This window comes from Mesoplodon mirus, assembly GCF_964341445.2.
Source record: "Mesoplodon mirus genome assembly, chromosome: 2".
NCBI classification, from domain to species: Eukaryota; Metazoa; Chordata; class Mammalia; order Artiodactyla; family Ziphiidae; genus Mesoplodon; species Mesoplodon mirus.
The window spans coordinates 218,867,198-218,894,376 of NC_138977.1; the positions used below are offsets into that span (position 1 = coordinate 218,867,198).

The following is a 27,179-nucleotide window of genomic DNA, read 5'->3' on the forward strand; positions in this document are numbered from 1 at the left end:
TTAACTTTTTCAGGAACTCAGTTTTTTTTTTTTAGGAAAGAAAAAAAGAACGTTAAAAAAATCAGGAGTGGGGCTTCCCTGGTGGCGCAGTGGTTGAGAATCCACCTGCCAATGCAGGGGACACGGGTTCGATCCCTGGTCCGGGAAGATCCCACATGCCGCGGAGCAACTGAGCCTGTGTGCCACAACTGCTGAGCCTGTGCTCTAGAGCCCATGAGCCGCAACTACTGAGCCCGCGTGCTGCAACTACTGAAGCCCGTGCGCCTAGAGCCCGTGCTCCACAAGGAGAGGAGCTACCGCAATGAGAAGCCCGCGCACTGCAATGAAGAGTAGCCTCCGCTCGCCGCAACTAGAGAAAGCCCGCGCACAGCAACGAAGACCCAACACAGCCAAAAATAAATAAATAAAATAAATAATAAAAAAATAAATAAAGTTAATCTATGTAATTATGTATGTACCAGTACTTTACTCCTTTAAAAAAAAAATCAGGAGTGATGGAAATGTTCTATATTTTGGCTGTGTTGGTGTTACACAAGTATATGCATTTGTCTAAATTCATAGAACTAAACACCAAAAAGAGTGAATTTTATTTTACTGTATGTAAATTTAAAAGGTAGATGACAAAAGGAAAAAAGATACTCGTCAACTTTAAAAAAAAATCATCTCCTTGTTATGGCAAAAGATTGGTAATAATAAAAAATGTTCATCAGTGAACAACTAGTTAAAGGAGTTACGGTCCAGCCATTTAATGGAATGAATATCCTGAGTCCTTAATAAAAACAAGCGAACCGTCCCCCCCCGCCCTGCCCCCCCAAAACGCAGAGAGGCCAGATTCAGCCTGGACAGGAGGGAATTCTTTGGAATCCCAGTTGGATCCTGGAGCACATGAGGGTTGTGGTGCTTGAGATACAAGTAATAGGAACGTTCTATGACCCAATAACCACTTCATGAGCAGAATTCCCTTTGCAGCACGTGGGGACTATTTGCGTTGCATTGAGTGGCCTAGCACACTCATGGCCTCACTTTAGCCCATAAATGTGGAACCTGAGGCTTACTTTTTCCATGTGGGGGCTGGTTGCAGCTCTCCAGAGTTCATGCTAGATGGCATCCTCTCTCTATGGAGGAGTCGATGACAGCTAAGCGGAATGAGTGCTCCAACCTGTCAGGTTCCCGCACAAGCTCATTTCTATGGCAGGGAACACACGCCTTTGCTCCTACAGAAGGGGATTAAGCTGCTCCAAATTAGATACTATATTCTATTTTATGTAATTGTCAAAAAAGTGATCTGGGGACCTCCCTGGTGGTCCAGTGGTTAAGACTCCATGCTCCCAATGCAGGGGGCCTGAGTTCAATCTCTAGTTAGAGAACTAAGATCCCACCTACCGCAACTAAGCCCTCGCACTGCAACTAGAGAAGCCCACTTGCTGCAATGAAGAGCCCGCAACGAAGACTCAATGCAGCCAAAATAATTATTTTTAAAAAGTATATATTAAAAAAAAGAGATCTGTGCAAAGCATTACTTTTTTTTTTTTTTTTTTTTTTTTGTGGTACGCGGGCCTCTCACTGTTGTGGCCTCTCCCATTGTGGAGCACAGGCTCCAGACGCGCAGGCTCAGTGGCCATGGCTCACGGGCCCAGCTGCTCCACGGCATGTGGGATCTTCCCAGACCGGGGCACGAACCCGTGTCTCCTGCATCGGCAGGCGGACTCTCCACCACTGCGCCACTAGGGAAGCCCGCATTACATTTTTTAAACTTCGAGTGTTTGTTAGATTCCATTTAGCATACAACTGACTAGCTAAGACTTCAAGGAAGGAGCAAGTATGCCCTCCTTTTATTGGGTCAATTAAATATTCACCTACCCACAGTGGCCTATCTTAGGACAGTAAAAGCTTCATATTAAGGTCTCAAAGATAATTAGGCTCAGGGTCTCTGGAGCCAGAGAAAGTTTGTTATTGCAGCATTAATGTCGAAATTGCTGGAGCCCTCTCACCTGTGAGTCATCTGGTTTTAAAGGCTCCTAACATTGCACTTAACTCAGCTCACCTCCTTTTTCTCTTTAAGAAGCAATTCTACCTTTGTTGTCAAGATTTTATCCACATTTTCATTGTAGGCTACCATGTTCAAACAAATGAACCTGGCTTCGGTCATGTAATTGCCTGATAGATGCTAGTCATATGAAGACCATCAGTGATGGCTTGGATTCTTTCATTATCCATATTAACAGAAAATCATTGGCTTTTAAGTAGATTACTAGAAAAGAGTCTGTTTTTCCTCCTCTCACTCTGAATTAATTTTTATGCTTTTGTTGTGTAATTTCCTTACCAATGTGAGCATTTTTCCACCATCTAAATCTATCTGATTGCTCAGCACTGAACCAAACAAAAATACCCAGCTCTCTATCTGCCATTTTGGGGGTAAATAGCTTGTGTTTTATTCAAGTCTGAAAAGTGAGTTGAAATTTGTCTGCTTAGTTTTCCTTAAAATTGTGTGATTGGCTTAACTACTGGGTTGATTGCAGGAGACAGCTGGATTTGAGGATGGAGGTACAGTCAGACGGATGGAATCATTCCAGGGACTGAGTGTCATGGCTTTCTAAGATGTTGACCTCTGATACCGGGAGGCCAGTCTCCCCTACTTTTCCCTTTTAATCTCTGATCTGGCAGTGATGTAGGAATTTTGATAGTTAACTAGTACAGAATAACTAGCACCCCAGAGGACTAGGTGGGACTGTGTCATGGCATACGTGCTCTGAGTCAGCAAACATTGCCAAATACCGTGCATAAGGTACTTACTAGGTTCTACAGAGAATGGAATCAAAAGATGAAAAAGACACATTTCAGGCCTTTGAGTAGGGAAGGCAGACACCTAAAAAACTAGCCTTGCCATCCACTTATCAACTGACCTAATTCTCCCAGGCTCAGTTTCCTTCCATGCAGTGGAGGCAACAACTTCGTAACAACTCAGGGCCCAAGTAAGTCTACTGTGGGGACCCTCCTAACAGAACGTAGCACCAGGAAAGAGGCCTTTCCTTCTCACTAAAGAAGATCATGTTAAACTGCTATAGTGTCAGGAGCACAGAGGTCACGTGCGGCTGGAATCTTTTTTCTGAACTTGCAGTTGAGACCCCCGCTGAAGACCCTGTAAAGTCTTGTTACCAAGCTGGGCGTTTAGATGTCTATAGATCATAATTATCTGGGTGAAGACTCCCAGCAGTCTTATTACGATCAGCCAGTTTATCTTGAAACCAAAGGCTGCTATGGTCCCATGAGTTGCTTGGAGGTTAGTTTTTTCCAAAGTGTGATATTTCTACTACTACTCACATTTCAAAAATGTTTTGGGTTAGGATAATAAAAAAAATTTTTTTTAAAGCAACTTGACTTTAAAGAAAAATATTAAGTAAAGAGAAGAAGAGTAGGTGGTCTACAGCATTGCAAAGTTTTTAATGTCAAATTTGGTCACCACTGGGTCCATGGATGAAGGGACTTCTCAGAGGGGAGGGAACATAACAGGAAACCCCGTGCCTCCAATCCCACTGTCAGCTCTCATTTCTCCTCTCCTAGAATCTTCCTAGGTGCCTGAAATCACTTCCTCTCTGTTTCCAAAGTCCTTTGTGTCTGTGTCCACAGTGGCTCTTATTCCATTTTATCTCAGTGCTTTTCCTCCCAGTTTGCTTGCTTTCCTAGTGTGAGCTCTCCTGGGAAATCAGCTTTGTATTCCCTGCCGTGCTTGGTACATAAAGGTGAACTTTGAAGATGGGGAGAAGAAGTGGGAGAATGAAAGCACTGTCTCTCCAGCTGTTTCCTGATGATTAGAAAGCTGTGAGGCAAGGAAAAGGATGGAAACTCCAGCTCCAGCACTATTGAAAAAGCCAGTTTGATTATTCAAGCAAAGCAATCCATATTTGGGGATAAAGATAGGTTTGTGACTTTCAGAATAGTTGATTTCTATTTACAAGAACTCTGACAGAGCAGCTTTATCCATGCAATACAGGTGCTGACAGAAGAACAAGAAGATACCCTGTTTCTTTGGCATTTCCAGCTCAGCTGACATTGAGCGGATTGGGAAGTCAGCATTAGTCTATGGCATACTCCCATCCCTCTCAAACTCACCCACCCTCCAATTGGATTTCTCTTCTTCCTCTCAGCCAGCAAGATTCCCAGCTTACCTATTGATATTTAAACTCTTCCTGAATCAAATCCGTTTTTCAAGAGGACTGTGAGTCATTAGTGCAGTTCATGGAAAGGAATGAAGCAATAATGGTGGTGTTATGGACTGGAATGGACCGCCCCCACCCCCCAAGTCTTAATCATTTAACCAACTGCTTGCTTTGCCTCTTACAGTACAATTTAAATTCACTCTGGCAGCCAAACAGAACAATTGCAACCCAGCTCTGCCAGCCAGCCTGCTAGCCAGAAATTAAGTGCATAGACTCTGAGTCCGACTGCTAGGTTCAAATCTTAGGTCTTCTGCTTATCAGTTGTGTGACCCTAGGCAAGTTATAAAACCTCTCCTAAGCTGGTGACTTTATTTATTAAATGGAGCTGTGTTCTCTACCTCATCTGGATGTTGTGTTTACTGAAATTAATCATAAAGCACTTAGCACAGCACCTGACCCACAGCTGGTATCTAGTAAAGCTAGTCATTATCGTTCCATTCTTGCATTGGAATGTCCTAATTTCTTCATAGAGGCACAGGTACTTGAAGTACAGCTATTTATTTTGTAGGCAGGACATATTGCCTTGTAGCAGAGAGAGAAGTAGATAGACTTTCACTTGCTGAATGACCATGCTGAACCCACTTATTCTCTAAGGGTGTGTTTTGCAACTGTAAAGTGAGCAGGGGGGAAGGAAGGGCAGGAATTTTCCAGGATTGCAAACTCAGTAGTCTGTAGAGGCCAGATAGGTAAAATCAGTGGTGACTTGGGCTGAGTATAAGACAATAAAGAATGGTGGGGATTACGGTTAATTGTAGAGTTTAGTTACTCAAACTGTGGTCCACGGACCAGCAGGATTGACAGAACCTTGGAGTTGGTTAGAAATAGCTGACTCGCAGGATCCTCCTCAGCCCAAGCAAAACAGAACCTGTATTTTAACAAGATCCCTTAGGTGATCTGTGTGCACATGAAAGCTTGAGAAGGCTGTTGTGGAGCACAAGCCATCTAAAGGCGTTCAATTTTAGTTAGTTTTTTTGTTTTTGTCAGTCAAATAAGTAAACTTTGGGCTGCATCAGACCTTAGGCTGCCAGCAAGTAAGTGCCAAGGGCCCACCATAGTTGGTGAGCTCTGAGATGCTGCCAGCTCTAGGATTCTCCATCTCTCTAGACTCTTTCATTGTAAGTTAGGGCTCTGGGCAGTTGGATATGCAGCCCAAACCAAGACCGGGATGCTTAGAATAGTAATGCCTGGAGTGGAAGATGCCTAAGAAATCATCTGCTCAGCTCTCTGCCTTCTGACAGGTAAATTGTTATTGTCCTTCTCCACTTTGCAGACAAGATAAGTGAGGCACAGGGAGACCCACTGATCCAAATCCAGACACTAGAAGTGGTGGTGATGGATATACTCCATCAGAAAACGACAGTCCTGTGCTGTTAGAATCGGTGACCATCCTGGTTTCCAAGGCCTGGAAAGTCTATTCATTTCTTTATATTCTCCACTGCATGATAATTGTTCTCCGTTTCTCTCGGCACCTCCCTGCCACTTCCTGGCAGCCCTAGGGATGGAAGGTTTCCTCCTTTCGGACAGAGAAGGCCCAGAGCCGGCTTCTGAACGGATATCCGGCAAGCAAGATGCCCATGAGGCAAAGGCCTCATTGTTCCTTGGGGTCAGCCCTCTCCTCCCCCAGATCGGAGGACACTTGTCGCAGACCCTGTGTGTCCCAGGGCCCATTTCCCAGGAGTGGAGCCTTCAGAGGAAGCAAGGAAGCAACGCTGAGTGCAGATCTGGGTTCTGATGTTCTGAGGGTACAGTGGGTAGGCACTAAGAGCTCCAAGATAAATAATCCCGGAATTTGAAAACGGATTTCCAACACTGACTGGGTGCTGTTACTTATTAACGTTCCTGACTCCGGCGATTCCGTCTGCATTTTTATTAATCTGAATGAGTTTGGTGGTAATGAGGATCGTTGATTTGCGGGCCCCGCGTGCCCGAAGGCAGGTTATGTGCAAAACCAACCGCTTCCCACGCCCGGATCCCCCGAGTCGCAGCCGGGCGTCCCGGGCGCAGAGAGGGTGGGGGAGTGGGGCCGTCGTCCGCGTGGACCCGCCGCCGCACCTCCACCCCGCGGCCGCCGGGGGGCGCTCGGACTGCGCGGCCACCGACGCGGCCGCCAGCGCCGGGTCACCGCCGACTGGCAGACCCCTTCGCGCCCTCGGAGGAAACAAAGTACACCTTTGTCAGCCACCGAGCGCGTGTGCGTGTGCTACGGCGCACAGTGGCCGGCCGCCGCGTGCGGGGCCCGCGGGCGCGCCTCGCCGCCTCTGGGCGGCAGCCCCTGCGTGGGCCCGGCGTGCCCCAGAGGAAGCGGGCTGCGGCGCGCGGTCGGGCCGGCCTGACCTCCCACCCCGAGCAGGCCACGAGGGGAGGCCAAAACCCGCACCGACTCCTGCCCGGCCGCGGCGCTTCGCCCGCCGCCGCCGTGGCCTGTGCACTTCGCTTTCTGGGTTTTCGGCAGGGCGGGAAGCGGGCGAGCGGGAGCCCCAGACGTGGACGTGCGAGTCCGGGCCCCAGGGTTGGAGGCCTCGGCTCGGCCGGGCCGCCTTTGATTTCCCCGCCGCCCCTAGCAGCCCTGGGGCACCCCCGCCTTCACTCCGAGGGCACGTCCCTGGGCGGCTCTTGGACTCTGGTAGCCGCGCGCCAAGCCGGCCCCAGCTCAGGGCGCTGGGAGTACTACAAGTCCCAGCAGGCTCCGCGCCGCGAGCGCCGAAGCGGGAGGCGCGGCCCGGCCTGACGCCTGCGCAGTGCGGTCGCCCGAGCCTGCTAGTACCACACCCCCGGGAGGGACCGAGGGGAGGCAGAAGCATCCGAGGCATTAAAGCATCCGAGGGAGCCCGAGGGGAGGAGAATGGAGTGACAGAGAAACACGGAGGGTGGGGGGTGGGGGGGAGACTGTTGAGGGGGGGGGGAGGGGGGACACAGAGGGAGGAAGAAGCGGCGGCGGCGGCTCCTCTTTGCAGAGGTGGAAACTCCGAGGGATAAGAGCAGGAATAATGCGGTAGGCTAGGCGGGCTGCTCGCTCCCGGCTCCGGCAGCAGCGGCAGCAGCCCGAGCAGCGGCAGCAGCAGCGGCAGCACCTCAGACGCTGACAGCCCCGCCGGCCGGCTCCCTCGCTGACCGCCGACTGTCAATGGAGCTGGAAAACATCGTGGCCAACACGGTCTTGCTGAAAGCCAGGGAAGGTAAGAGGCAGGGCTGGTGCGAGCCTGGCGCATTCGCCGCGGGCCAGGGTGCCGGTGTCGGGCGGCGTGTGGGCTGGGGCTGTGCGTGTGCAGGATGCCCGCAGTGAGTTGGTCGGGAGCAGGACACCTCGGAGAGCTGCTCTGCAAACGTTTCAGGGTTCCTGCCCTTGTGCTCAGGGAATCTGGACTTGGGCAGAGAAGGAGAAACGTCGAGGTTGCAGGGATTAGGATGCTAAAATATCCCCTAGTTTCCAGCCAGCTCTAACCTTACAGATCGTGCCGTCTCGGCAGCTGTTGAAAGGTCAGTTGGAAAGGCTTTCATTCAGGAAGAGATGGGCAAACATGCAAATAAAATAGCTTTTCCGAGTCGGCCCGGGATGGTTCTGTGAGTGAATTCGGGGGGGTGGGGCGGGGGATAGGGGGGAATTATTAGAAGCCAGTCTTTGCTTGCGCAGGCTGAGTTGATATAGGCTATTGCTGGAAACCATCCGCTGGGAATGTTTCTTAGGGAAATCCCGTCGTGTGGAAGGAAGCCTTTTAAAGGCAAAGTAAGATGTTGAGGAATTAGCCTGTTCATAGAGTAACGAGAGGATGGCTGTACAACTCATCTAGAAAATAATTCAGGATTTCAGGGGTGGGTCCCCTCCGCTTTGGGGAGGAGGAGAGGTAAGTGAATTTTTTGGTTTTGGGCTCAAGGAAAGAAAGGTAAGTGTGCCAAGTGTTAAGATGCGTTTTGGATGGAAATCATTAGATTTTTCTGCATTAGGCTATCAGGAAATATCGTCTAAATGGAGTGGGTAAGAACCTAAGTCGAGACTATAAACACACTTTCTGACTTTTCCTTGAGATGAAAAAAAAAAAAAAGAGAGAAAAGAAAAAGAGAGAGTGGCCCAGAAACTTACATGCTTCCTAAAATGATTGCGTGCGTGTAAACATACATATTTAGGAACACCTGGAATTTATGTAACATCTCTTTTGCCAGGATTTGAGCTCTGGGTGCAGCCTTTTTATGAAAGGGGAAGTGGTTTTCCCTTTCGTGGGAGGAGGCTTTATTTGACACCCAAGGTAGTAGGCAGTCTACGTAAGGTCTTGACTTCAGAAGGGTACTCGGGGAGCAGCCCACAAAAACGCCTTATTTACTTCTTAATATTTTCATTCACCCACTTTAATGAATGAAGGAAGACTTTCTGGCCAACAATAAAATGATTCATGTTTATCCAGACGGTTCCATCACCTTGTGGCACTGTACACGCTGTGTGAGTAGGTGATACACAGCTCAGCAACTCACGTCGTAATTTCGGTGTCACTTGTCTCTAAAGCAGCAGCCTGGAAGATCTGCTTTGAAAACTCCAGCAGAGTTGAAAATGTGCAGGTCTGTCCCTCCCATTGCTCAGCTTTGGTGTGAACAGACTTTTAAGAGAGGCTGTTACTTGGTGACTTCAGGTTCTAAAGCATGAATGTTTTCTGTCTTCCTAACGGGACATTTTAGCAAATTGGATCAAGGTGGGGGCTGGTGGGCTCTCTCCTGAACGGGGCAGTGAGTCCTGTAGGGGGAAAAGCGGACAAAACAGCCCCCCTCCCCCGCTCCCAGCCTTAGCAGCCGCCACCTAGTGGTGGAATATGGTTGTACATCTCAGGGCTCGGGGGCTGGGAAAGTTTTCACCCTCTCTCCATTCTGAAATTTCTTCCTTGGAAATCATTGGATATGATGGTGCTGGAGGCTTCGCAAGTTTCACTGGTTTCTCCTGTTGCCTGGGGAATTGTGCTGCCTAGATTTGCTGCTGTACACATTCGTTTGCCTGGAGCTTGCTTTTTTCTTCTCTCAGCATTTGGTTGCTTCTTTTAAAATGTTTTGCTTGGAGTGGGCAAAGTATTATCAATTTTCTCCCCCAGTTTGGTCTCCCCATTTTTTTTTGTTTGTTTTTTTCACCAAAATGAATTCACCACTTGATAATTTTGTCTGTCAGGTTAACAAATTGGTTTTTTCAGAACCTTAGGAAAGAGGGCTACAGTCTGGAGGCTTATATGGAATGACCGAATTACAGTGATTAAAAGTTCCCAAGAATGTGCCTTTCACTTCCTTTTCCTTTTAAAGTCTTTTCAATTTCTCTTTGAGAGTTTGGTAGTCATCTCATGGTGAGAAAATAGGCTCCCGATGACGCCTTTGAAACGGAGGGAGCCTTGCCTCTAAGGATACGGAGAAACTGACACGTGAATGAGAAAAATTAATCACTTACATGGAAACTTCATTTTGAAATTTGCGTTTCTCCACCTCTTTCTCTCTTGTCTAAAGAGAAACCATGATTTTTTTGCGGTACGCGGGCCTGTCATTGTTGTAGCTTCTCCCGTTGTGGAGCACAGGCTCCGGACGCGCAGGCTCAGCGGCCATGGCTCACGGGCCCAGCCGCTCCGCGGCATGTGGGATCTTCCCGGACCGGGGCCCGAACCCTTGTCCCCTGCATCGGCAGGCAGACTCTCAACCACTGCGCCACCAGGGAAACCCAAGAATCCATGCTTTTAAGTGCTTCCACTTTCTTCTTGCTGGGTCTTTATTAAAGATTTGAGAAGCTTTTAGAAATAAAAGCAATTTATTTTTCTCTTCTCGATTCTCATGTAGTTGAAGTCATTCTTTTCAATTAAGTAATTTTCCTAATAATCGTATTACCCAAATATTCAGAAATGAAAGTTCTAGTCAGTTTAGAGAAAGATCTAACATACAATTTAGAGTATCTTTAAAAATCTGAGTTGTGGGGCTTCCCTGGTGGCGCAGTGATTGAGAGTCCGCCTGCCGATGCAGGGGACACGGGTTCGTGCCCCGATCCCGGAAGATCCCACATGCCGCGGAGCGGCTGGGCCCGCGAGCCATGGCCGCGGAGCCTGTGTGTCCGGAGCCTGTGCTCCGCAACGGGAGAGGCCACAGCAGTGAGAGGCCCGCGTACAGCAAAAAAAAAAAAAAAAAAAATCTGAGTTGTTTAGAATGTTTAAAATCACTTCCTGAAGATTCTTGTGAATGGTTATAGATGAGAAATATGATTGGTAAATACGAAATTTAATTTAGTTCACTTAACAAAATACACTGTAAACAATTTAAAATGTGGCTTTCAAGTAAAAGTCACATTTGTCCCAAACAATAGAGAAACAGGCCTTGAAGAAAGACAGACATACTTTGCAAATGCTATAAAGGAATTTGTAGTTGTCCATGTTGGTGGGTAATTTTGGGGCCTATCTTTTGTTATTGTTATGCATTCTTAAAGGCAGATGTCTTCTAAATTCATTGTAAGTTCACATTCTTACCATAATAATACATGTATAAAGTGGAAAAATGAAAATAGCAATAAGATAGAAAATCTATAAGTGAACTAGAGTAAAAATGATTCATCGTTAGTAATTAGAAAACATAGGAAGGCAGATTGCACCTTTGTGGCAGTTGTTTTGAAATAAGATGGAGATCTGGGTTCAAAATTTTAAACCGCCCAAATGTATTTCGTTCTGGTCTCATGGGAAAACATCAACTTGATCAGTCTTAGGAACTTCAGCTTATTCTCCTAAAAAGTGGGTGGTTAGGGAAAAAAAGAAGTTGAGACTGAATTCATGCCAATTTATGGAAATGAGCTAAGTGATTAAGCATTTAATGAAAAGAGACCCAGACTGACTTTATCTGTCTATCTATTTACATTTCAGAATCCCAGAAAATTGGCAAGCGTGCTAGTGCTGAAATAATAGTAGTGAGAAAGAGTGTTTGCAGAGGGCCTTTTGTGTGTTTCCTTTTGGTTTTATTGTTGCAGTAAAGGTTTTTGTGTTTTTGTCATATTCTAGATCTGTTGCCTCACTCCTGAGGGAACGGTGTGGAGCAGAAATTTTGTAAAGGCCTACTTTCCTTTCTTCCCAGGCCAGCAGTAGCCGTAGTTGATCAATAAAGATGACAGAGAGGGGGTATTGATCACATATTCCTGAGCGTGATACTAGCAGGCACTGAGTACAGGAACTGAGAAGTCAAAAACATAATGACTTTGCCCCTGGTCAGGATGTCAAAAACCAGAATATGCTAGAGCCTTTGACTCAGATATCTCTGTAAATTTGTTGGCCCGGATCCTCCTGATGATTAAGATTGGGGACCTGGGGAAAGCTGACAGCAGAGGCTGGGGAGGGCTGGAGAGGAGAGGGGACCCGCATGCAGCCGGCGAGGGGCAGGCTCTGCCCAGACAGACTCAGCATTCCACAGCGGGGCTGAAAGCCCTTGTTGCCCCTCTTCCCTCTTCCCCTTGCACCCTAGTTCACGATGACAAAACCGAAACATCAGTGCATTCCGTTATTAGAACATTGGGATGTCTCTGAAGCCCGCAGCCCTCCTACTGCTATGGGCAGGCGTACTTAATCCACCCCGTGGCTTCTCGCTTCAATCTTCCCGCACAGAAGAGCGGCAGCTGTGCATCCTGGGTGCAGGCTGCTCAGCGCGTGTCAAAGCTGCTGGGCCTATTAAGTACAAAGCTGTCATTAAATGAAGCTGCCTTTTACTTTTTCTGAGTTTCTTTTCAGTACTGACAACTTGGAGGTGGAGAAACCAAAAGCAATTGTTTTCAGAGAGGCCTTGCTTTCCTACAGAAAGATTTCCAGTGATGATTTTACTTAATCTAGCTGCCTGTTTTTAAAACCATCAGATAATGCCCACAAGACTCTCGTCTTTCGGTAGCTTAGCCGCTTCTTGTCAGATTCTACACTCCAAAACGCTTGATTCTTCCAGTCCTCAAACTAATCCTTGTTTAAATTATGTCTTCAGCAGCCATAATTCTTTTTTTGCGTTACGCGGGCCTCTCACTGCTGTGGCCTCTCCCACTGTGGAGCGCAGGCTCCGGACGCACAGGCTCACCGGCCATGGCTCACGGGCCTAGCCGCTCCGCAGCAAGTGGGATCCTCCTGGACCGGGGCACGAACCCGTGTCCCCTGCATCGGCCGGTGGACTCTCAACCACTGCGCCACCAGGGAAGCCCCATGGTTTAAATTAAGTGCATGTTATAGATGCGCACAGGGCCCCATGTTCCTTCTCGAGACTCCTGAGGTGAGGATATTTTAAAACCATCATTTTATTAATAAAAACAAAAAGTCGTGTGTACATTAAATCCACAGAAAGAAGGAAAAAAAAAACAAACCCTCTTTCTCTGGATTTAAAAAAGGCGGTCTAAAATGAGCGGGAAAATAGGTAAAACAATTTTAAGGGTTTCCGTTTTCTTTTGAACACGCCAGATTGAAAGAAGATCATGGAGAAAGATGTCAAGAACACACTATTCCTGCACCCGGTTTAAAATGATTTCTCTTTAAAAACTGTTTCCTGTGAGATTTGAAACCTTTTAACGATAACCCAGTTAGAACACACTTAGAAAGCAACATGATTATTTGAAACAATGAAACAGTGCGCTGCTGTTCTTTGGGGTCGGAAGCACAGAACTCTGTCTGAAGTTGTGCCAGGGAGTCGACTGGTAACCTCCTCCTGGCAGAAGTCAGCAATAAATTAGGCTTATTTCCATAGGGCCTGTTTTGTCTCTAGGAATTTGTGGTCGGTGGAGTATCAGTATTTTTTTAAAAGGCAATGATGAAATAAACCTTAAAGGAGAACTTCTGGGGCCTGTGCAGAAAGTAAAAGAAATGGAGATAAACAGATAAGAACATTCCTAGGTTGAGAAGCGGCAGAGGTCCACGGGCCGGCCAGGGCCTGGGCTGCCCCAAGGCTTCTCGGTGGGTCTACTGATCTGTTCTCCACTTTCCAGAATAGAGGTCACCCCTGCTTTTCAGATGAGGAAAAGCGAGAGGAAAGAAAGGAGTCACTTGTCCAAGGTTACTTGAATTGCAGACTTTTCTGGAGAAGCCCTCCAAAATCCTTTAACGTTCCAAAAGAAATCTTTCCCCTCCCCTGTAATAACATAAGCCCCAAACTCCCACAAAAACCGAAACCCAAAAAACCAAACCCATTTCTCTGGGTGGTATGGTTTCTAAATGTAAATGGCCTGAGGTTGCACTTGTGGAAGAGAAAGAGGGTCTCTGACAGATTTCCTGGGGAAAAGGGGCAAAATGGGAATCTAATTGCCCTCCAGACCCTGACTTCAGCTAAATGCCAATTTGAGAGCAGTTGGATAAAGTAATTCCTACTAGGCTGTGAATGACTACCATAAGGTGAGTCCTCACAGTGGGTGTTTCCATTTTAAAAGTAGAACTGTTTATCAGCTCGACTGAATCTGTGATTGACGAGGGGGAGACATATACAAACGTGCCTGCACCTGTGCATGTGTGCACACATGGCTGCGATCCGTTCTGAAGCCCCATCACCTGTGTGCTCCTACCTGCGTTCTGCCCTCCCTTACGCATTCCAGCACAGCCAAAGAGCAAGGTCAGCCTCTTGGCATTCTTCTTCTTCCTGGCAGGGCTTGGGGAGAATCTTGTGTAGCCAAAGAATTGCCCCTGAGGGACAGGGGATTAAACAAGATGGGCGGTGGTAGGGACATGTCAGCGGTGGCAACCCTGCTCCCTTTCCTTGGCAGGGCCAAGACATGGGCACTGGACAGGCCAGTTCCTGCTGATGTTGGCTTGCCACGTGCAGGTCACATCTGCCCGAGCTCCCCTTCCTTGGGTGCTTGCTACCCCTTGGGAGATCCTTGCCCCCGTGCACCTCTGCCCGATGCACCTTAGGTATATGCTCATGTCTCTGCAGCTTTCTTTTTTTTTTTGCGGTACGCAGGCCTCTCACTGTTGTGGCCTCTCCCGTTGTGGAGCACAGGCTCCGGACGCGCAGGCTCAGTGGCCATGGCTCACGGGCCCAGCCACTCCACGGCATGTGGGATCTTCCTGGATCGGGGCACGAACCCGTGTCCCCTGCATCGGCAGGCGGACTCTCAACCACTGCGCCACCAGGGAAGCCCTCTGCAGCTTTCTTTACTAATAAAAAAGTAGGGGGCTGGGATGGGGGATACCTACTGGAGTGGTTTCTCGGCCACATCGCAGGGCACACCCCCTCTTCCTCCCAAAGAGAATGTGTGAAGCAGCCTTTTGCCCCAGAAAAGCTCTCTCAGAGTTAACCCTTTCCATGTCGCAAGGGTATTTGCATTTAGAAACCAGACCATGCATGCATGAGTGCACTTTGCATTAACTTAGCAACTTTACTTTTCAAGGGTCTTTGGGAGCTGAGAGTCTCTTCCTTGGGGGTTGCTGTCAAACTTAAGACATCCTGCTGGAGAGGAGGCAGCACGAATGAGGGGACAGGGAGTCAAGCCTCTGATCTGCTCCTGCAGAGAAGGTGAAGCTCGCAACTTAACTGCTTCAGGAAGGGAAGTGGGGGGTGAAGGATAGAACGACCCACTACAGGGTGGAGAGAACCCAGCCACTGTAATTGGTCTGCGTATCTGATAAAAGGTCTTATGAAACCTCATTTGAAAATGGAATTCCATCTTGGCACGGGCCTTAGCACCACTTGTGAAATGGAAACAAGCTGGAGGAGGGTCAACAAATGGGCCGTGAAAAACGGCTTTCTGATGGCTGGTGCAGGAACGCACTCTGCTCCGTCCTAACGGTGTCTGGGCGCTCAGGAACAGCTTGTTAGAATGCTTAGATAACATCCCCCGAGAAGGAACCCCAAGCTCTAGGACAAATAGGGGGGTGGGATGGGGACAAAGAATTGGGCTGCAGGCTTGAATGGCAAAGATGTCTCAAAATCCCACTTTTCTCAAGCCGAGTGCTGTTGTGGGTTGATGCCACTAAGCCTACAGTCACAGATTAGGGAGGCTGTCAGTCAGACGCGTGTGTGCCTGGAACGTAGTAGGTGTTCAGCAGACCTGGATTTGGGAATGATTGACTGAAGTATATCTAAGTTTTGTGGAGGAGGGGAAGAACCAAGAAACCAAGGTCTTCAAGAAGTGGCCTCGATGTCGCAGTAGATGGTAAATTAGGAGATGATTCAACACGGTTAAGAAAGACTAACTAAGGGTATAGGGCAAATTGGAAAATGTTTTCCAAATGTTTGTCTTAACTGTGAGAAACGTCTGGCAGACTTCCCCACCCCGACCCCCAAATTGGAAGTGGTTTGTTTTTACTTGTTTTGGAAGAAATAAATATTTGCATTAGTCCAAACATTCGGGGCAAACAGTTCTCCCCGATTCTGAGGCTCTGTGTGGGTCGGAGATGTTTCATGCTGATAACACTCATACCTTTTTTGGCTAAATCGAAGGTAGCTTAGGACACAGTCTTCACATGCTTTTCACATCACTGCTAGAACGAGGCTGAGCAAATGGAAAGAAAATAGGAAGCCAAACACGGATCCTTCCAGATCCAGCAATGGCTGATGACCTGGCATTTGAAGGATAGAATCTTTATAGAAAAATTGCCTGTTTGCTCGTGGGCAAAGAGGCTGGATCCAATTAAGACAAGGAAAACGTATGTTAACTCAGAGAAAAAATTTCTAAACAGTCACTCCTGTAACCCTCTCTGAAGAGGAAGGGGTCGACATGATGGGGCTTTGTGGATGATGCCAAGCCCTGTGCTATAGAATAATTAGTAACCACTGTTATTGTGCCTCACACTCATTCCCCAAACCACTAACCATCGCTTGCGGTGGAATGCACCAGGCCTAGATATTTGCCCCAGATGTCTTCCCATGGATAGTATCCAATTAGAGGGCTTTTGAGAATTAAAGCTTAATTCTCTTATAACATAGCAGAATGCAAATTAAAGAAGAACAAACCTGATTTCCTCGACGGTTCAATGGGTGACTAAGGTGAGGGTTGGTCTTCAGGTTGCCTTCAAGGACACGTCTCAGTTTACGTTTTGGTAACTATCGGGTGGCTAATTGTTTTACGTCCTGGTGCCTGGTGCTTCCGCTAGTCTTTTGGGGCAGCTTACAAACATTTCAGGAGTGCCTGTGAGGGGATCGAGGATTTGAGAGGCCTGTTCAGAGAAGTGGACGTATGTCTGCTTATAATTTCATTCTTCTGCGGTGGGCCTCTGCATTCTAAATGTCTTCCTAAAATATAGAGCTTTGGGGATCCCTGCAAGCAGAATTCCGAGGGCGATAGCCCTAGATTGGCTTCTGCAACTTCCCTAGGGTCGTAAATCCAGTATTTAGTTACGTCTTCTTATGTGCTAGCCACCACGCTAGGCTCTGAATGGAGGACAGGAAGCAATGGAGTTTCCCTTCTCCTTTCTTTTCTTTAATAAAGATATTTTTATTTTTACTTATTTGGCCACGCCTCTCGGCTTGTGGGACTAGCTCCCCGACTAGAGATTGAACCCATGCCCTTGTCATTGAAAGCTCAGTCTTAACCACTGGACCGCCAGGGAATTCCTGCCTTCTTCCTTTTAACAGAATTGTTTAGGAATTATAGAGTCCTTGGTGCCCATGGTTTCATTTGTTCTTTACAGTCCTGTGAGGTATGTTTTGTTCTTCCCCATTTTATAGATGAAGAATCGAAGGCTCTGAGAGGTATTGGGTTGCCAAAAGGTTCGTTCGGGCTTTTCTGTAACTTCTTACAGAAAAACCAGAACGAACCTTTTGGCCAACCCAATAAATGCCTTACCCTGGAGCATCCTGCTAGTTCCACAGCCCAGACCCAGTGCCAAGCCCAGTCTCTACTCTGACATTCTTTCTGCTCCATCGCGGCTGCTGCTCTCAGTAATCTTACCAGCTAGTGGGAACATCAATACTAACGTGCATGAGACATTTACAAAAGAATCAAGTGTGGGCTTCCCTGGTGGCGCAGTGGTTGAGAGGCCACCTGCTGATGCAGGGTACGCGGGTTCGTGCCCCGGTCCGGGAGGATCCCACATGCTGCAGAGCGGCTGGGCCCGTGAGCCATGGCCACTGAGCCTGCGCGTCCGGAGCCTGTGCTCCGCAATGGGAGAGGCCACAGCAGTGAGAGGCCCGCGTACCCACCTCCAAAAAAAAAAAAAAAAAAAAAAGAATCAAGTGTGCCGCTGTGACTCACAATTCAATAGGAGTTATTCTATCTAAATTTGAAGGTTTTCAAACATTTGCACAGACAATGCTTGCTAAAGAAAATGCAAACAACAGCGCACAACATCAAGAAGAAAGTTAAAATCTCCCTCCTCCCATGCCCCTGCTACCCGTTCCATCCCTCAGAGATAGTTACTGTCAGCATTTAGATGGACCTTTTCCCAGATGTCTATGTATATGCACTCATGAACATACAGATACATTTGACACAAATGGGATCCTAGTATCCACGTACTTCTGCAGCTGTTTTCAGTCCACAGTAAGTTGTAGTGCCTTCCCATATCTCTGTTTATAGTTTCCCATGAAACGAAGGTGTGTTAGGAAAAATTGTGAAAGACTTTGGAAATGGAGTGTTGTTGCAGTGGAATGCTGGGTGTTTTCTAGCAGACCCTGAAGGGCTATCGGGCTGTAAACGGATCTGTGTCTTTGATTGTTTTGGAGTAGCTACATTATTAATGTATTTAACCAAGCCCCTATAGTGGGCCATTTAGGCTTTCCAGTTTTTAAGTATATTGTAAGCAGTGTGGGAATTGTCTACCTATTCTATAACATCTTTATACACTTATTTAAAGACTTAGTCCCGACTCCCCATGATGGTATCTGCCTAATAGATACCATCCCTCACTCCCCACTTTGGGAAGAAGAGTGATGATTTCTGAAATGGAGTTAAGTGATCCTAGGGATGTACAAAGTACGTTTTCTTATGAGAAAGAAGCATGATACACGTGAGGACATGTGATACGATATTTTTGAAACCTTTGGGGTTTAACACCCACACCTCTGAGTGTTCAGTCATCTTTTCTATGCTATTCAAACCTTGGATTGGGGAAATCAAGTCCAGTCAAAGACTTTCCTTGGCGATGACTTTATAATTGCCCCTGAGTTTTGCATGTGTGAATCTGGCAGGGAACACAGGCTCAGATAACAGCCCATATCTCTCTCTCTCTCTCTCTGGCTCTGTTTTGTTTTGTTTTTTTGGCTGCACTGTGTGGCTTGCGGGATCTTAGTTCCCGACCAGGGATCGAACACACATGCCCCCTGCAGTGGAAGTGTGGAGCCCTAACCACTGGACCACCAGGGAAGTCCCATATATTTCTCTCTTTTGATCATCACCACAAGCCAGACTTGGAAGCTATTATTCTTGTTATTTCAATTTGAGAAAAAAAAAATCAAGCTCAGAGAGGTGATGTGATTTTCCAAGGTCACACAGCAAGGACTCACTTCTCCCCCTTCCTCCTCTGGTGCTAACTCACTGCATCTTTTCCCATCTCTAAGGACTTCCACATTTGTTTGTATGTTGCGTAACTCTAGGGAGGCATCTGAACCTGGAGTTCGGAGTTCATTGTTCAGAGGGAGAAGAGTTATAAATGTATCTTGGGGAAGGGGCGCCCTTCCCGAATTCTTTCAAAGGTGCCACGTATGCTGCTGTTGCTTCCACATAGTGTCCTTTGCCTCCCGTCTCTGAGCTGGTATAGCTTTCTCCTCCGTGGAATTCTGGGGGTTTTTCCATGGGTAACTGCTTTGACTGCAGGTTTGCATGTGATTACCTGGGTGAGGGTTCTGTGAGTCCCACCTTGAGAATCCAGAGCTCAGGTAGAAACAGTACAAAACAAAAAAAAACCCTGGCCCTGCCTCCGCACTCTATATCCCTTTGAGATAAGCTTGGCTCCAGGGCATAGTCCAAGGTCCTGGGTCTCCAATATTTTTGTAACAGTTGGAGAAGAGAGTGGCATTTTCTTCCTGTAAGCATTTGTGGGTTATTGGCTCGCCCGGTTGAGACTCACTGTGCCTGGAAGCGCAGGGAAAGGAGAAAGGCTGCCCCTTAATTGGATGATGAGTCCGCACATGGCTGTGGGCTCACTGACACCTCCGAGTGCAGGAAGGAGCTCCACCAACCAGAGCCTGCGCCTTCCTTCCCCAGAAGAGGGGTCTCAGGACCGAAGGAAGCCCACTTGTGCGTGGAGTGCAGGGCCAGAGCAGAAGCAGCCTCCAAAGTAGGACCGGCCCCCCTCTGAGGCAGTTCTGCTCTAATACTGATTCCCAGGCTGCATTAGTGCCCTAGGGCCACTTAGGGCTACAAAGTACCACAAAATGGGCGGCTTAGAACCACAAAAATTTATTGTCTCACAGTTCTGGAGGCCAAAATCAAGTTGTGGGCAGGCCACGCTCCCTCTGAAGGTGCTAGGGGAAGGATCTTTTCCAGACCTCTCTCCTAGCTTCTGGTGGCCTCAGGCGTTCTTGGCTTGTAGATGGTTGTCTTCTCTTTATTATGTCTGTTCATGTGGTTTTCCCTCTGTATCTGTCTGTCTCAGGGTCCAAACTTCCCCCCCCCTTTTTTTTTTTTGCGGTACGCGGGCCTCTCACTGTTGTGGCCTCTCCCGCTGCAGAGCACAGGCTCTGGACGCGCAGGCTCAGCGGCCATGGCTCACGGGCCCAGCCGCTCCGTGGCATGTGGGATCTTCCCGGACCGGGGCACGAACCCGTGTCCCCTGCATCGGCGGGCGGACTCTCAACCACTGTGCCACCAGGGAAGCCCCAAACTTCCCCCTTTTATAAGGACACCAGTCATATTAGACTGAGGCCCACCCTAGCGACCTCATTTTAACTTAATTACCTCTATAAAGACCCTGTTTCCAAATAGGTCACATTCTGAGGGTTATGGCTTCAACATCTTTTTTTTTTGGTGGGGCAGGGCACAGTGCAACCTGTAACACAAAGCCCTGCCCCTGAGGTTCTAAATCAGAAGCTCCTGGGGAGCACCTGAGCATTTGTATTTTAAAAACTCCCTAGGCTCAGCCAGGTTGGGGAACCACTGCTCTAAGAGGTTTCTCACTCTCTTCTGAGGTGATCTTGGAGATTCAACTCCAACCTGGCTCCCCAAGCAGTACCCTCTGCAACTTCCCTAGCAGTAGGCTTCTGCCCTCTGCTCAAATCTTTCTAGTGTCGAGGAACTCACAGAGGAACTCATATATATATATGAATGATAGGCTTTTTGCTTTACCCACTAAACAGTAAACCCCCCTGAGGGCGGGGACTAGGTTTTTTCTTTCCTGTATCTCCCTGGGCCTCACCAAATGCTAATGGTAAACCCAAGTCTGCAGTCAAGGCCAGGTGTGCCTGGTGCAGTGCTAACCCACCAGGTCCTGGTTCTGCTCTTTAGAGGCATCCAGAATCAATGCACCACCCTTTGCTGAGGAGGCCCTTCTGATGTTAGAAGACAGCTGTGACGCCCACTGTAGAACTGGCGCCAGAACCCCAGCCTCTAGATTCCCAGGTCTGTGCTTTCATTGTACATCACGTTCGAATAACAGACACATTCAACCAAGGGTCAGAATCTGCTAGCAGATGGGGTGTTGCTTACACCTGGCACAGCTCAAGGAAAAGCTGCTTAATAAATTCCTAGAGGCGGGGTCGAGACACCCACTTTTTTGCTTTTCAAGGTAATATGGTGTCTTCTCTTGCTGTTAAGTACACCAAGCCAAGATGTGCAGTTTCCGTTGAAAGTGCTATTAATGCCTCTAGTGGAAAGGCTGAAGGGAAGGGAGAATGTGCCGCCGACACCCTGGCTGTGTGAGCTTAGACACTTTGCTTGACCTCTCTGAGCCTCTCCTCAGCTGTGTAAATGTGTACCTCGGCCCAGGTGATTTCCAGAGCTCTTCTCACCCTTTGGATCTTGAGAATTTGCTGGTGTATATTTCACTGATAGGCATTCATCTGTGGGTACTTCATGATAAGATTCGATGTTAATTTCAAGAGCAGGCATTACATATTAAAATGAAAATTACCCCAAGGAGAGAATTGGAGCTGGGAGGGGTTGTGTGTATAATAGAAACAAACAGAAAAAACAAAAAACCCATCACTGCTAATTTAACTGAAGCCTGCAATCTAAGAAAGGCAAATGCATGATTCTAGTATTTTCTTTAGTGGATTATAGAAAGGCAAATTAAATCAAAAGTAAAAGATAAACAGTTTGATTGTTCTGCACTGTATTATCTTAATAAACAGTCTTCCTGGAAAGTTAAAAAAGACACAGTGCTCTGTCTGGCCAAAAAAAACAATAAGTAAGTAGTGTTGAGAAAATAAGAATTTTCCATCTAGACATGAGTGATGGAAACATTTTCATGTGGACTTGGTGACATCCCGCAAGGAGTCAGAGATTGATAGGCATTACCTACTTTCCAGGGCTGTGGTTGGGGACATTGTTGTCACCTGCAGGGAAAGAGGTCAGAGGCTCAGACGGGAATGGGCCCTGCCAAGCACTCTTGTGGGTTCCTGGCAAATCCTGACTCACTTCTTCATTCCCCTGCAACGTGCAGTCTAGACGTCTGCCTTATCTCAACTGGTGACACAGATTTCATAGACTAGGGTGATGCTGTGAGGGTTGGTGGTCCTCTTCTGTGTAAGGTTTCTACAGCTGGAATTGGTACAAGGTGGAGACTGGTAATTTGGGTTCTGTCCTTGCTTTGTTGTTAATTTGTCTGACTACGTCACAAAGCTAGTAACTTAGCCTTTCTGTATCTTTATCATTACATAATGCCCTAATGATTACAGAGACCAAAGAAAGGATATAAATAAAATACAAAGTTCAGATACAGACTCAAGTATATGCAAACATTTAGTATATAATAAAGGAAGCATTCGAATCAATGGGTAAAGAACAGCTTGCTCAGGAAACGATGTTGAGGTAACTAGCTCACTAGTCATTGGGGAAGGCATGTTAGATTCCAGCGAGACTGGTATTTCCCTCCCCAATTCTGATTCAAAAACTCCTAAGGAATGACTCCCATTGGCCTGCCTTCCGTTAGTGGATCTCTCTGGAACAATTAACATAGATCGCAGGCATCCATTCTTAGACTCTTAGCTTGCAGGCCATTGGGGTGAAGTTGTAAGACCATGGTAGCTCTGGCTGCAGCCAGAGAGGATGGGTGTTTTAAGTGGGGAGGTCATTTCTAGGGGGGGAAAAGAAAGAGGGTCATGGTCAGACAGGCAGTATGTAGGGATTTGCTATACAAGAAAATATCCTCAATCTCACTAGTAAGCAGAATCTTAAATATATGCATAATCTTACATTGGCAAAAATTTTAAACATTGATAATGCCTCTTTAAGGAAGTGTGGGTAAATAAGTTCTTTCAAACCTTGTGCTTCCACTGCTGATAGGAGTGTAAATTAATAAGTCTTTCTTAAGGACAGCTTGGCTATATATACATATATGTCTCAAAAGGCTTAAAATTGTGTAACCCTTGGTCTTGAAATTCTATTTCTAAAATATTTTTTTAGGAAAAAGGAAAAATCAGTGAATAAGTGCTATGCAGGAGGTTGTTGAGTAGAGGGTGTTTATAATAGAGAGAAATTGGAAACAATTTCAGTGACCTTCAGTAGAGGCTTGATAAAATGAATTTTGGCGTATTCAAAAAATGGACACATATGTAGCCATGAAGAATTACGGAGATCAATTCTTATTGACATGGAGAGATGATCATAACGTAGTGGGTGGAAGTTAGGAAAACCTGGATTTTGTACAGTGAGTGTTCATTATACTTAGAAAAACAAAGACATTTCCATTTGGAGAGGGGGGATGACAATTTGTGCCTTGTAAGGCACAATTTATGTTCTTTGATGGGAACATAAAGAAATAAAATCCATAAAAAACAAAACAAAACATGCCAGGCCCTCTGGGTCTCACCAGGGGTTGTCCTTCTTAGCATTTCACCATGGTAAGTCATAAGATTATTCCAGCCATCTTGCTCAATGATTCTAGAAATTTCCCCTTGGACCCATCAGTTGACTGACTAGCTTGATTGAATCTGTGAATAAATGCCTTAGTGCATCTAGAACACTTTTTTGGGTGGGGAAGCATCTTTGTCTCGCAAATATGAATTTGATTTTTAGGAAAAGCTTACATTCTTCCTGTTGGGTTTGGTGCATTAGGGCAAACGGCCCCTCTGGATGGCAATTTTGGAGGTGAGGAGTAGGGGGCAAGAGTGGAGAACGGGACTCTTCCCAGTACCCTGGGCAGGGTTGGGGTTTATCTAAGTCCCCCCCCCCCAGGGTACTTGCTTTGTTAGGCTGGGTTCTTCTGGGTGTGCAGGCACTTTGTGTTTGCCTCAACAGTAAGGCAATTTGCTTATTTTATTGTCACCTGATGGTTGGTGGGAGGTGAGCACCTGAATTCTTGTGTGACAAGCTGGGGAATTGACGAAGAGACACTGTGACTGTCTGGAATCTTGTAACCAGGGATGTGCCCGGGGCACTGGCATCCTGTCAGCTCTTTCTAGTGAACCAATGACCAGCTAATGAGCGGGAATACTTTGGTATGCACACAACTGGAGTCAGTTTCACTGCTATGATTCAAGCACCTCCCAGGTGTGAAAGGCCAGGTGAGGCGCTTTAGGAATGTCAAGATGAAAGAGACTGCTTTCATCTTCAGGATGTTCCAGTATAGTTGGGGAAGGACAGATACATGGCCAACTACGTTACAAGGTAGACCATAAGTACAAAGGCGGTCTCGATGGGGGCGTTCAGTAAACACTTCACAGAGAGTTGGTGTTTGGCTGGACCATGGAGGCTGGTGGCTGATAGTGTGAAGCCACCATTCACAGAGCCCCTACCGGGTGCCAGGCTTTGTGAAGGGGGCTTTATAGAGATGTAGTTTTCAATCCAGTGCGTTAGGTGTCATTGTCATTTGCATATGACAAATCTGACAGAAAGGCTACTGTCCAAAGTCTTGCAGCCGGTAAGCATTATAGCTTGGATCTGACCCTAAAAGCAGTGTTGTGGGAAGAATTCCACCTCATGAGGTTACAGGGTGGAGACGGAGGTTCCTGGCAGTGGGGAGGGCATAGCCAAATGGTGGTGACCGGGGGGAGTAGCACCAGGTGGTTGTTTGCCTGGTGCCTGGACTAGTTGCAAGGTAGCAGGGGCAGGAAGGCTGGAAGAGTGGACAATCACATGGGGAATGAGGAGGCCTCTGAATGCCAGGCTGAGAGGTCTGGAGTTACATTTGGAGTTACTGAGTTTTTGAACAGTTGCAGAGTTTTTGAACATTAGCATAGGCTAATGCTGGCTGAGCTGGAAGACCCTGGATCTGGCGGCAGAGGCTGTGAGGCCAAATGCCCAGTAGTTCTGAGAAGTATGTAGGGGCTGACCAGGCTCCTCCCCAAAAGAGGGCATGGGGTGGATAGGCACGGCCTTGAAGGCTGAATCTATAGAACTCGGCACCTGATGGGATATGGAGGTGTGTGGAAGGACAAAACTATTAAGTTTGAACCCAGGCGACATTGCAGAGCAGCTGGGAAGATGTTGCTGGTTCTGGGAAAAGATGCAGGTATGGTTCGGGCCTCACTGAGTGGAGGAATGGCCGGGACGGAGCCTTGAAGTTTGTAGGAGCCTCCAGGCCAGAGGTGAGGTTTGGCGAGGTGCCGGCAAGCAGCAGCTTTGAAGAGACATGGGAGCAGGTGGCTCTGTTGTTTTCCCCTGCCCAGCACCCATTCCCTCTTCTGGTAACTGCTCCTCCCTCATATTCAATTCATGAGGTTGGGTGGTAGTGACTTCTCATTGGCTCTGTTGGTGAGCATGTGACCCAACCCTGGCCAATCAGAGCACTGCTTCTCTCTCTACCTCAGGGACCAGAGATAAGGCTGTGATTCACGGTCCAGAAAGGGCTGCTCTTCTGTCGCTGGGGTTGCCGAGCTGGTGGGAGGGAAGCCTGAAGCTGCTGGTGGCTGTTACCACAGGCTGCTTGAGAATAAAGCCAACCTAAGAGGGAGAGAGAGAGATGGATTCCTCATCACATTTATTTGGTTGGTCTCCAGCCATCCTGGGAGCCAGATGTATACCCTAGGCTTCCTGTTTGGGTGACCCATGACTTGACACTAACAGTCAAAGGGTCCTGACTCACTCCGGGTTAGAAGCCATGTCTTTAGGGGATACCTAACCCTAGAAGGCGTGGCCAGAGGGATGGGGCATGGATCAGGAGGACCCTCTGCGTCAAGGAAGGCTGGGTGAACATTTGTCCCGGGCTTTGCCTGAGCATAGGGGCAGGTGCATTTGATGTTTGTCACAAACAATACAGTCTCCCACCTGACTGCCCTTATGGGACTCCAGTTGTAGAAAAAAAAATCAGGAAATAAGTAAACAAACATGCTGGTCACCATGGAAATGTGAACCCAAGGTGTTAGGAACAATAGCTGTGTGTGAGTCCGGAAGTGGATTTGTCTACACAGACATTGGTTTGATCCTAAATCTGTTTCCTTGTGGGAGCCTGGACATGTCCATAAACTCATTATATAGCCAGCTCTTCCCTGGAGAGGGTAACATCTCCGATAAGCCTTTGTTTTATCATCATTAAAATAGGTATAAACTTAATACAGTGCTTATGCCTGCCAGGGCCCTCCCTGGCAACTGCCTTTTGAGGTAGATACTCTTTTTAATCCCAGTTCCACAGGTGAGGCTCACAGAGATTACTCAACTTGTCCAAGGTCACAGCTATTAATGGAAAAGTTGGGATTTGAACCCAGGTCCCAGGGCCTATTCCCTTTCAATCACCATGTTCCACTATCCCACCTTGGTTTTGAAAAAAATATTAATAAAAGTAGTTAATACTTACTTTGCATGTCTTATTTCCTTGAGTCCCTATCACAAATCTATGAGGTAGGTACTGCTGGTTAATCCCATTTTTTAATGAGGAAACTGAGGCACAGACCATTTAGGAATCCTAGCCAAGTCCCACAGTCAGTAGGAGGCAGAAATATATTTTGAGGTTGATTTTTTCAGATGGATTTGAAATGCTAGTATGCCTTAAATTTAATTTGGAAGCCCAGGATGGGTGATAACTATTTCCTAAATCTGGCTTTCATCGATTGTGATGTTCTTCATTTATTTAAAGAAATAAATGAGGAGAACGAACATTGTGGACAGAAAATAATAGTGACTTGATTTGTCTCTTATCGTTGGAAAACCATATCCTGGGATTCACTAATATGTAACTAGTTGGAAAATGTTAAAGCAAAAGGGTAAGGTTTAAAAACAAAATCACACCATTAAGTCTATGTAAATTCGTTCCTCGGTGAAGAAAAAACCCAATGTACTACTGTTTGTGGGTCAGCTAGACGTGTTACAAATGCTGTGGAGTTCGAATATGTGACAATTTTTTTTTTCACTGAGGGCCCATAAGAAGACACACTTGGGCTGCTTAAACTCCCCCAAACTCGTGAATTGGTTCAATAACAAAATGTATGAATCATTTTAATATGAAGGTGCAAGGACATATGCTTGGGTAATTTCTGACACTTTTTTTTTCTTTTTGAAAATGTGTTATATTTAGGATTTACTGTTAGAAATAAAAGTGGATTTGGGGAGACCAGGGCCTGTGCCTATTTATTGCTCTTTGTTGTATACCGGTATACAGAAGGTACTCAATAAATACTTTGGGGATGAATTATGAACCCAGGAGCGCCAGGAAGCTCCTGAGGCTGGCTGTTGGCCAAAGGCTGATGAGCAGTTTCGGTCCTTCCAGGGCTCCTATTAGGATTGTGCTGTTGTTACCTCCATTTCACAGATGAGGATATTGAGGCTTAAAGAGGATAAATAACTTCCTAGCATCCTGTGTCTTCTCAGTTGTTTAAACCAAGCAAGCAAAGCTGATTCTTACACGTACTTTTCTGCTCTGTTGGGTCTAGGGCCCACTCCCCTGCTTTGAGTTTGGGAAGGAAGGTATAGGCCTTTGTTTTGTAGGACTATTTATTTGAGTTACTGGTTTCTGCTCCATCACAGGGGCCTGCAAGCTAGTTAAGAGC

At 46.9% G+C, this 27,179-nt stretch overlaps 1 protein-coding gene across 1 annotated transcript in view; it reads left to right on the forward strand.

Moving 5' to 3' along the window:
• The first annotated feature begins 7,128 nt into the window (after positions 1 to 7,128).
• GRK5 (G protein-coupled receptor kinase 5) overlaps positions 7,129 to 27,179 on the forward strand; it is a 215,344-nt gene continuing 195,293 nt past the window's right edge. Inside the window, exon 1 of the mRNA XM_082644467.1 lies at positions 7,129 to 7,393. Within this exon, the coding sequence (XP_082500593.1) occupies positions 7,342 to 7,393 (52 nt within the window). The 5' untranslated portion in view covers positions 7,129 to 7,341. The remainder of the gene's footprint in view (positions 7,394 to 27,179) is intronic.